General features: G+C 39.6%; 1 protein-coding gene across 26 annotated transcripts in view; it reads left to right on the top strand.

Annotated features, from left to right (window-relative positions):
- LOC307043663 (neurexin-1a-like) overlaps nt 1-5,923 on the top strand; it is a 248,197-nt gene extending 242,274 nt beyond the window's left edge. For all 26 annotated transcript variants that reach the window (XM_079688285.1, XM_079688296.1, XM_079688295.1 and 23 more), the window contains one exon: nt 5,428-5,923. In XM_079688285.1, the coding sequence (XP_079544411.1) occupies nt 5,428-5,732 (305 nt within the window). In that variant the 3' untranslated portion in view covers nt 5,733-5,923. The remainder of the gene's footprint in view (nt 1-5,427) is intronic.
- Nucleotides 5,924-12,259: the final 6,336 nt, after the last annotated feature.

Below are 12,259 nucleotides of genomic sequence, written 5' to 3'. Positions count from 1 at the left end.
TCTATTCAATGTATCCCAAGTAGTCCTGGTTGCTCCATTACCCCTCAACAAGCCTCACTCACAACTGAAGTAACCTCAACCGGCTCCACTCTTCAGGTTTTCCTTCATCCGTGGCCCCCGTTAACCTGCTCACCATGTTACAAATTACCAAACAAATGAACCTTCTTGCTGGAGACAAATGAGAAAAAATAGACTTTGAAGAGGACCATTTATTTAAATCCCGCCTGACAGTGTGGAATCTCTGATCCCATTCCTCTCCTTGAAAGCACCAGGCAGAATAAGTCAGGCAAAGAGAAGGAAAATCACATCAGGCATTTCACAGGCTTTTAAAGGACAAGTTGCATTGCACCAGCTCCAAAAAGTGAGCTTGTGTGTCCATACTGAAGAGTCCAGGTAGAATTAGAAGAAAGTACAGTATGCTACCAAATCAACCCTGCAGTACCAGCACATTGAAGCCAAGCCAATTTCAGTGTGCATGTCGCTGCACTGTTCAGTATGGCAGATGGAATTCCTGGCCAGGCTTTTTTAGATTCTTCACAAACATTTACAGATCAGGGTCATAGATCGGTAAATAAATGCCTCTTTATTTACATTTTTTCTTGCTCATCGCTTTGAGATAAATCTCAGCAAGGCTTGATAAAAGCCAATGATTTGTGACTTAATGACTGGAAAATTAACTGTTGTCCTTGTGAATAAAACAGCAAGGACTTTATGATGGCCGGCATGTGATACTGTCATTTAGGTCTCACTGAGATGAGAAGGAGATCAGAAAGTTATTCTGGCAGATTTTACACAACTGCAAACCTTCAAAAGTGAACCCCCCTGAGCTTACCTGTATCGCTTCACAACTGCACCCCCGCTATGCTGCCAAGCTAGGTGCCACTTAAAGGTCATTTTCCCTATGTCTAATTTTACCCTTGGGTACGCTCGAGTAGAGCGTATAAGAGCAGCCATCATTTTAAACACTTGTTTCAGGCGCTATTTCTTTCTCAGTTTATGTGCCTTCATTCTGAGGTGATGGAGTGCTAATGAACAGACAGGCAGATGCAATTTGACTAAGGTCTTATGAGGTTTTCTCGAAGGCCACATTACTTTGCCTGAACCCATCTCGAGTCCAAGCGGGGCAAGGTGCACTGCCAGACTCATGGGTGACAAATGAGCCGCATCAGCAGGTGTATCAGTTAATCTAAGGGAATAGAGAAGATCCCCATGTGCCATCAGGTGGCTATTACGATAGACGCTACTGAGACTAAATGAAAGCTAATGAGCTGTAATGAATGTTAATCCTTAGGACCAAACATGGCTCTTTCAGCACTGTGCTAAATGCGGTGTTAATCCTTTAAGTAGTGGTCACTTCATATCTTTGTTTAGTTATGAAATTACATTTTGCAGTAAGTATCAGAACTTTGGCGAAAGTATTTCTGTGTCAAATGCATAACTGACTGACATAATCAAATAGGCTACTTATTTAACTCTCTTGTTTCACTTTTCCAGTAGTGAAAGAAAAACTGAGGACTGTTGATATAGGGTCTCCAAATTGCTCCCAAAGTCTGCGTGAATGCAGCCTGTGGGGAGCCAATCAACAGATCCATGCAAGAGGAAATAACAAAGCCCAGAGCTAGAGGTGTTAGATCAAAGGAGGAAACACAGTGCACCATGGTACTGCTGTCTCATGACTCACTCCTGATATAGCAGGCCGAAGCTGCCTGAACTCCTCCAACTCTGTCACCTTGCTGTAGGAGACAGCCATGGTCTCGTACAGTATACAACCCACAAGTGCCACGTCGAGAGCTCTCTCTTCCATCAACATGCTATGTTATCTACACTTTCAACACTTTGACCCTGAACAAAGGAGGATTTAAAATATGAAAATAACTCACCATAATGCTCACACAATGGCTTGTTGGGAAAAAGCCATGTCAACCAGAGACTTTTGCCTACCAGGCGAGAGCATTCTTCACACCTGTCTGCAAGGATAAGTGGGCTTGTCACAAGCAGAGCTAATCTGTTGCAACGCTCAGTCACACTCAATCCACCAGTGGTGCTCTCCGCTTGCCCTTGAATGTCTGCTGGCATTGGAAGCATACTTGTGCCGTTGATCAGTCTAACCATGGTGGAAAACATGTCAATGAACGGCAGCAGCATCTCTTCTCAGGGCCGACAGCTAATACAACTTTTGCCCTTTACAGTTGACACTTATTCATGGCCGCCAGGTATATCATGATCAAGATCTACCTAAGATAGACAAAAGTGTCATTTGTGTGGATCATTAGCTAATGCACACCATTCACAAACGATGAGCTTCAAGCTGTCCCTCAAAAAGAGAAATGATTGCAATCAAAATAGTAGTTTATCTCTGAAGCCATCAACACTGAATGAGACTCAAGGGAGAGGAAGAGTCAGGGGAGCGATCAGAGACATTAGAGCACTGTGTTATAACTTGGACAGTTTTCAGAATAGGAAGTGGGCGGACTAATGGGCAATCTCTTCCCTGTTCACTGGTGGAGAGGATGGCAAACGTGCAGCATTCTCATTATAACGTTGATTATTGTGTAAATACTGGATAATACAATTAGTAACAACAATAAGAGGGAAATAGAAGTGGTGCATTCAAAAAAGTATTTTTGGTCATTATGATACTAATGTAAAGGAGTTCCAAACATTTTCTTACATTACCCTGTTGCAAAGAATTCAGTAAAAGTGAAAAATCCCTAGAAATAGATCCAACATTTTAAAACTTGAATTGGAGAATGTGCAAATCACTGGCAGGGCCTTTTAGAATAGAATCGCGTTTGCTAGTTGTATTTACATTTTTTTAAAGGACGGACACACTCACACTGAGGAACCCAAAATAACTATTTTAGGTTTATATTGGGCTTATCTGACATTGAGAATTTGCTACAAAAGTAGTCTGTAGCATGGATTGTGCTGTGTCATCTTATTAATTCTTCCTGTCCTTCACGGATCAGCAAGAAACAACCTGTTTATACAATGAGGAAAAACATTCCCTTTTGGTTCACGCCCAGAGAAGTGAGGCTGTCATCGAATACGGATTTGATAAGATGAGACAAGGTGATTATGATAAACTTCAATAGCAGCAACATTTATTTTTCCATGTCTTTCCCTTTTGATGTATACGATGGATAGAGAGTTGCTCTCCACTGTGGACACTTCTTCTAGCTTAGGAGCAAAGTTATTTTTGTGAAAATATCACTTTGACTGGCCAAGATCAAAGGGTAGAAATAATGAAGAGGCATTGTCGTTGTACTTTTTTTTTTAAATGTCTTTTTAAAGCTGGTTCACTCTCAAAGCTGAAGAATGCAATTATTTTTTAAAACCAAAATGCTCTTGAAAAAAGGAGTATAGTGAGGTAGAGAAAAGTTGAATAGCCAAATGGGACACGAGGGGCGGCGCATGTCAAATCCATTGTGGTAAACATCAAAAGCGGTTATAAGGCAAATGTTGACACCTGTCATTTTAGATACAGAATCTAATTAGTTGTGTCTTTTGTTTCAAATAAATATTCACAAAAATCCAGATGAATATTCTTATAACCACTGATGTATATGCTCATACCTTTTGATCATGAGATCTTATACCCATATATTGTTTCAATTTATAATGAGTGTTCATTAAATGTGCTCTTCTGTATGCTTCTGTCAAACTCTTCAGAAGAGCTTTATATTGTAGAACAGACCCTACACTGTTCCTCCATGAACACACTGTGAACTAATAGGAACAAAGAGAAAAACATACATAATAACAGGATTGTGTGCATCTAGCTAATAAAGCAGTCTTTCTCGCTCACATACACTTACTATGAACTGTAGTCAAACTATGAAAAGGTGTTCAAGATATATTATCAAACATAAACATCGCCTTTATCGTCCAGGTGCTAAATATACTGTGTACACGTTTACCTTGCCAACACTTTCTACTTTTTTTCGTGCATCTAACCTTCAAAATAATATGCTAACCATTCAGATTCAGTATTTAATAACATAGCTTAGAAATACCTGTGAGATAAAAAAAAAAATGTGATAAATCAATTCTCACAGCATGCTAAACAATAGTAAAGGTCATACACATAACAAAATGGTCCATATTGCTTCAGAGTGCAGGATTCGAGCTGTTTCGCTATATCCTCTCCACAAGAGTGTTTCATCACTGGAGCTGAGGGCAAGGAGCAGCAGCAGAGTGCAACAATGTAAAGCTCTCTGAATACTATCCAGTCATCAGTGGGAAAACAATGCAGCCCTACAGCTCTTTACGTGTCAGTTGTTATTGTTAGTTTGTCCAGTGTAAATGCATACATCTTTATGTCAACATGACTGAACCCAGCTGTAATCCCTCAAAGAGTTGTATCTTTGCTCAAATCCACGGGAACCAGAGTGCTTTCATATCCAAATGTTAGCGTTGAGTGTTTAAATTTCACAAAACGCAACAAAGGGGGCTTAAGCAGAAATGATGACTGGTGCAGAAACACACAGAGAGACGTGCCGGGGGGACAGAGTGATACCAGGGGGCTGACGTGTTTGCAGAATATGCCCCGTTGAATGGCACCGTTTCAGAACAGAAGTGGGTACAGCCTTTGGCAGAATCTGCTGAGTCAATTAAAGAGTTGTTTCTATCTGGGTGATGTAGATGCACAATAAAACAGTCGTGCTGCTTTGATAGACAGTAGTAAATGTTGGAAATGTACTCTGTTCATTCACCACTGTGCTGTAAAACATGTAATGATCGGAGAGCTTAACTATGATTCTGTAGATATTAACATATACGTTTATCGTCAGATTCTTTTGAATTACGCAAATCTCTTTATCCTTCTGTAACTCACCTATAATTTAAGTTATATGACAAATATCAAAACACTCATGAGCAGTAGATTAGACAGATAATATGGCGTATACTTCAGGAAAAGTCTACAAACATTTGCAGCTCCCACATTTATTGGAAAGACACTTAAGTTATTCAGTGTGCTGCAAGGAATGAGTGGGTGGCATTTTAATTGAAAGTCTAAAGTAGTTTTTCTGATTGTCAAAGGATGTCAAATAAGTGTTTTATGAAAAAGGGAACTTTGGGTTGTTTGCTTGTCTCAGATTTTAGCTTGCTAACACATTTGATGCTGAAAAAGCCTTGAGATTCAGCTTCTACTTTGTTTGTAGTCGCTTCACTGTGTTACTGCATGCTCTTCTATTAGGCAGGGAAGCTAATCCTATTAGCTAACATCTACTTTTATCTTCAGCAACCTTGAGGCATGATGTCTGCACTCTCATTCAACAATAAACTGGGATATTGATCCACACACACAGAGAAGAGATTGCACACGCTCACTTGCATAAATCCAGTAGTTGTATCGATGAACAAATGTAAAAAGCTAGTGATCTCAGTACATTTGTGTTAATCATACCTCTGTCTATTTTGCAGCCAATCCCACCGGCCCTGGGCTGAAGGGCTACCCCGGCACGCAGGAGGTCTTCCGGGAGTCCAGCAGCACGACGGGCATGGTGGTGGGCATCGTAGCAGCAGCAGCGCTATGCATCCTCATCCTGCTCTACGCCATGTACAAATACCGGAACAGAGACGAAGGTTCGTACCACGTGGATGAGAGTCGCAACTACATCAGCAACTCGGCGCAGTCCAACGGCACCGTGGTCAAAGAGAAACCAGTGAACACCGCAAAAACCTCAAACAAGAGTAAGAAGAATAAGGACAAGGAGTACTACGTGTGATTGTCAAAGCTTTGGTCTCTGACGGACCAACTTAAACATTTAAAGAAAAGACAAATCAGGACATCAACATGTGTACAGTATAATAACAAAGATGAACATTATTTAGTCATTTTTTTTCCTATAAGACAATGCTCTGAAAAAGTATGAAAAAAAAAAAACATTCTTTAGACACAAGCACTCGAGAGAGAAAAGATTTACTGTCCAGAAAGAGACTGATGGAAAAATGTCTCTGGCGACCAGTTGAAACTGAACTGAATACATATCTAACACGACAACAAAACAACATTAACCCATCTGTGTTCCTTGGCCAGGACGGTGATCCAACTCCCTTGTTTCTGGTAAACAGAGGAGCTGATGCACTTTGCAAAGGCAGATTCATCGCGACAAACTCAATGTTTTCATCTACATTGCCTGTGTTTGTGTTATTGAGACTTTTTTCTAGAGAAAATGACACAAAGCTTATACTACATACATAAGTACGCCAAACATTTACTGTGGATGAAGAGAAGAAAAAAAAAACAGGTAACAGTGATTTCAGAGAGACAAAACATCCACACATGACATGCGGGGATTCAGCCAAAGCACTCACTGAAGAGGCAGTGAAGGCCGGCTAAGACTAATACCTGGATGACGGAGCTGCCGCAGTGCGAAGCTGAGAATGGAGGACAGTTTCTCCTGAAAGACTATGTTTGAAAAGAAGAATATTTTCATTGTGCCAGTGAGAAATCAAAAGAGAGAGTTTCCCCAGAATCAGGGGGATGTCTCTAAAGTGATGATTTGGGAGCCATGCACGCAAAACTATCTTATTACAGTACATATGTTTATATACAGTACAACACATCTATATGTGCTTTCTGGACTGTGACAAAGTGGTGTTTTATAGCCTGTTGTATAGATGATGCAAACTATAACTGCTCCTCAACCATTTTGGAATAAAAGGGAAAAAAAGCACAAAAATAAGACATAAGTGTTATTAAGTGTTGCTAGACATAGAAGATTTTATTAAGACATCTGCATTTATTTTCCGTTTGAAAATGATTTGATTCTGCCCTGTTTTTACATGTGTTCCTATATAGTTTTATACAAATGCCAACCTGAGATAGATGATCCCAGACCAGTAGTAGCCTAACCGTTCCCAAAAACTGCACAAGGCGTGGATATGCGGAGAGGCGTGGCATGACAACTTGTGTGGCTCTCTTTAAGGAAATCGGTAGAATCACTGCCTTCCTCCTCAATCCTGACTTAAAGAAGCAAGAATGAAGAGCAAGCATTTGAGTGGAGATGATGACAATGATTGAAATAAATTAACTTGCTGTGTGTGTTTCCAAGTGGTATTATAAGATTGTCTAATGTGTGCTTGGGCTGATGCAAAACCAGAGGAGAATAGCTCAAAAAGAAGTCTCCATTTCAACTGTTCTGTGTTTGTTCTGTCATTCTGTCAGTCGATTCTGCTTTCCGGAGACCTGTACTTGGAATGAGTTTGAGGAAAAGTGACCATGAACTATAAATGATGATTATAAATTCTCTTTGTTTGCTCCTTTTATTTATTCTTGGATGTTTTATGTTCAAGTGTATATCTTCTTGTACTCTCCATGAAAAAGAAAAAAAAGAATTATAAAAAACTAGTTTTGGAAAATCAAATGAATAAAATGCTACCGAAGTGAACTTAAACCAGTCTATTAACCACTTATATCAGAGGAGAGCAGGTGTCATGATTTTTTTTTTTCGTCGAGCAAACGCATCAATAAAAAAGAACTCCAAAACACGAGGACAACCTTACCCATAATGCAACTCTGTAATTAATGTCAAATTCTAATATTATTTGTAAAAGTAAAGAGGCAAGTGCACACGTCATAAAATCAAATACATACACAACTATGGTATAAAGCAGCAAAATAATAAGTGAACATAAGAGAGACTAAACTAGCAGCCAGTAATTTTAGTTTTTTTTTTAAGGCTTCATATTTTATTTTGTTGGCAGTATTGGCTCTTGGTGTCATGGTCAGACATTAAACCCAGTCACTGTACATAGTTAATTTATGAAAAGGGTATAGACAAATATCATCTTTCCTCAAAGGTATATTTGTTATAATTGTATGACATTGTATGAAATACAAATACAAATAGTTGTAGGGCAATGTGAAGCTCTGTGGTGCTTTAAATCCTAAAAACCCTTGAATACACCTATTCAGACACCATGTTGGTTTTAATCTCTATCAAAAGAGAGTGCGCTTTATCACATGAGGCATCTCTACATGCGTCTGAGTAAATTAACTTAGAGCACTAAGCAATTACTTTCACAAACCTGTCAACCTCACAGTGTACATTTTACCCAAAAAGCCTAGTTATACCCTTCCCAAGGATCAGATACAACCCTTAACAGAGCAGCTCTCGACACACACGGTAAATCTTATAAAGATCTATAGTTCAGTTGGAAGCTTAACTTCTTACTTTACGCGTTATATTAAGTCTTTGATTTCCAGATAGTGGAGGTAAACAGGAATAAATGTGCAAAGGCTTGAGCAAATATGAGCCGGAGTTGAACGCTTGCAGCTAACAGATGGTTTTCTCAAGAGAGGCTACACGAATTCTGCAGCTTTTCATCCACTGCTCAAGCAGCTTCGTAATGTGATGATGTGTAATGCGTGATATGTTACTGATCTCCATATGGATATTACTCGTTTCAGTAGGCTAAGGCTTGCTCAAGGACACCTCAGCAGGGTAGGTGCTCACTAATATCACACATTGAGCTGCTTCAGACTAAAAATAGCACTGAAAATAAATGCAAGGAGAAACGCGGCTGTGCTGCTCTCAGTAGGCTACAGGTGCGAAAACCAAATGCAATGCGGGAATTCCAATATAAATTATGCTCACATGGACATGAAAATGGTAAGACTAATAAGCAAGAATTACATTTTTAGCACCACCCTAAGGCTATATTTAAAAAATAAAAAGTACAAAAATCCCATTAACTGAGAGATTGATTCAAATAGGCGAAATTACAGCACAGACAAAAACATCTTTATAGTTCATTCATGATGGAGACAATGTTTTCTTCCCCTATGTTGACAATTCCTGGGTTAACAATAACAATATATTTGTTCAATCTAACAAGAATGTGTGCCTAAACAAATAAAGCAGTGTTAAACCAGATTAATAATGCTTGCAAAAATATGATCTGGTTCAACTTCCTATCCCTGCTGTGTCGATGCAGTCTCATTGAAGGAATAGTATGTTCAGCCTACACAAAGCCTTACATATTGCAGTGATCCATGAAATGCAGGAACACAATGGCACAAGGCCAATCCTGCCCTGCTGACTCTCAGGCTGCAGACACACACTAATGTGATTTTCTGCTTGTACGGATGCAACTTCTGACAGTTTGAACATGTGTTATCATGGAAATGTTGCCTTAACAACATCCTTTGCATGAGGAAGCACTGCCAATTGTATTGAGGATAAAAGACGACTATTTGTTCTGCTTCAAATACTCACTAAGACTGTTTACGTATACATGTGACATTAACCAGTGCTGTATAAACATAGAGGCTAAGTTTAGGACAGGTTGGGATGTACAAAAGAGTCCTGTAGAGAAAAGCATGGTATGATACTATAGGACAAGAAAAGGACATACAGAAGGTTACATGAGGTTTTGTCGGAAGTAGGGTAGCAGCACATCACATCAGAGGAACAAAGGCTTGTAGTTTGAAATGAAGACTTAAAAAAAAAACATTTATTTAAGTAAGGACTAAATGGTTTAGTATTTTAGAGGAATTCACAGTGGTCAACCTTAGGCTGTTGCTTGAATACGCAGAGTGGGGTCACAAAAACAATATTAGGAACATAATTATAACTATGGTGGTCAAAGCCTAATGGTTAAATTGTTTCATGCTTGTTTATGTTTTTATGCTTGTTAGGCACAATGAGCACAAAAAGGACATCGAAATATGTCAGCCTAATAATCCTCGAACATCATTATAAACCCAATTACACGTACTCCATCATCAAAGTGAAGTCACAAGAGGAAAACATCCATGAAAAAAGTACATTTTTGGTTGTGTTCTAAATCACATAATTTGTACTGGATTTCACAACGAAAGTAGTTTCTGTCAGCATTGCTACTACTATGCACAATCAATGTTTTTTTCCTTAAAATAATGTGGACTGTTTCACTTGGGCTGCAATAATAATGCAAAGCTAAACCAGTCCAGAAAAAGTCACATATATTGTAGCCAAGACTATTAAATATTAAAAGGACATTAGTGGCTTCATTGCTCCTGCTGCCTCTACACGAGCGTCTTCAACCTCCTGCCACATGGGAGTCACTGAGGTCACACAGGAGCTGTACACATGTCAGTCTGTGAGAGTCATCACATGTCAAATGATGAAGTGTAACTTGTGAGAGAAAAGTTGTCCAGGTGGCAGTTAAGGTGGCTGGTATTGCAGATCCACCACCATCTTACCTCCAGTTTCACATGTACTGTAAATATAAAAGCAAGCTAATTTTTGAAGGTGGTCCGTTGTTTTTCTGAAAACATATGGAATACCTACGTTGCTGTCTGCTGGGTTCATCTTCTACATGAAAATTTGCACTTCCTGGATTTCTATCTCGACCTCCACATACAACATCAAAGGCTGCAGTGCCCTAGAGGAGGTTCAGAGCTGTCGTCTCTCCTTCCTCCTTGAGGCAGAGTGGGGGGCTTGGCACTGGGAACTCACCGTAGAGCTGTGTTGCTGTCAGTGGAAACCAGAATTGTACTTGAGGGAAGGTCGAGCAGGACACATTTACCTGATCTGGGTTAGGCTACATTCTGCGACTCAATGTCTTTTTCTTTTTTTTCATGTTCCACTTCCTCAGCAGTTTGTCAGTAATACATTATAGTGAATGTGATAGTGCCGTGTACTGTACATATGATATGACATGCAAGGACACCGTGTTTTCACATGCGTCCAGGTTAGGCTCTTATGCCGTGTTGATGTGATAGTGCTGTCTACATTTATATAGTCTATGATCTCTTTCCAACACAATACTATAGTGGGATTATTCTTCAGTGTTTCATGTGTATTACCCAGGAGGCACTTAAGCAATAACGTAATGATTGATTTGTATTGAACGGTGTATTTGGCTTTATTCACCGTCAGGATGGCACGGTCTGTTCCAGATGTCAGAGTCCTCATCTGTTTTCAAAATGGTGATTCTGCACTGCACCTTCTTTTTCTGAAACAAAGCAGTTTGAGATTTTGTACACAAGCACATTTAACTTCCTGGTCACCAATTCTCTTCCATTTCCATCTTTCCCTGATGCCTGGCAGCGCAGTTGTCCTTCCACCTCTTGGTTTACTCTCTGCCCTTCCACTTCCTGCCCCATGACAGCAACATGTCTGTTGTTTGTCTCTCATTTTGTGGCTCTGTTGTGCTACAAGTAAGTGAGCATGCTTTATAAATTCAGAAACATTCCCTGATCTCAGTGGAGGTCTTTATTTGCAACATCTGGAGTTGTTGCTCTTGCTTTCGGGCGCTGTTCTCTGGGTACCCACCTCAAAATGTGAAAGAAATGGATTTGCACTCAGTCATACAGGTTATCTAAACACATATTTTGACAATTTCAGAGACACAAGAAGAGTTAGTTACTATAGAGATTAATCCCCAAACAATAGCTGCTCTCTTAAAGTGAATAACATATCTGACAGCAGGGGAGAATGAATATTATGTTCTCCTCGGGTGCCACACTGTGTTTTAACCACCTGTAAATGTTGCAAGCAGATTCAATTTATGCACATGTTCTACAACAAACTGGCAAAGCTCTCCTGGTATGACTAACAATGTATCTTCAATACAACCAGGGTAGAGTGTTTCAAGGCCGAGCCGATCATGCTCAATTAATGTTCTGCCTCTGAGATGTTGGTGAGGAGCATCTCATGCCATCAGCTGGGCAAAATAAAAAATAAATCCACAGGCCCCATGATTTTGTGAAACATGCTCAGACCAGGAGTTTTTTCAAAATAGTTCTGTGCAACGTTTTTATTGGAAAAATGTACGTTCAGAATGAATCGGCAAAAAGCATTGTGTGTCTCTAGAAGACTTGAATGAATGTTCTTACTTTTGAAACATCCACAAAGTCTTTTTTATGTTTTGAAGCTCAGATAATGGACCCAGACAGACTGTGCTTCAACTGCATTAGAGATCCTTAATGATTTATTTTTTATGTGGTTTTCCCCTCAGTGGTTCGATCGTACACTTTTGTTCTTTTCAAGTTGCCAGAAACTCACTCAAGCTTTTTTCCCCTCCTGGGGTACACTGTAGATTTTGTACACAGAAACTCAGGGAATAATGAAATAACAATAACAAGCTCACAGCTTTATTGCCGCACACATCTTCTATGCCAATAGACGAAAAACTCATAGGGTGGGGAGGTATATTTTTAGCACCATGCTTATCCTCCTCTCATCCTTCCTCCCCCTGCTTCTCTCACTCTCACAAACAGTGTCTTTGTCCCTGTCTTTTACATTCATCATATGTCATTTAC

Source organism: Notothenia rossii (genome assembly GCF_949606895.1).
Source record: "Notothenia rossii genome assembly, chromosome: 6".
Taxonomy (NCBI): Eukaryota; Metazoa; Chordata; class Actinopteri; order Perciformes; family Nototheniidae; genus Notothenia; species Notothenia rossii.
The sequence above is the reverse complement of the archived record's forward strand: the minus strand, read 5'-3'. Positions and strand labels throughout refer to the sequence as shown.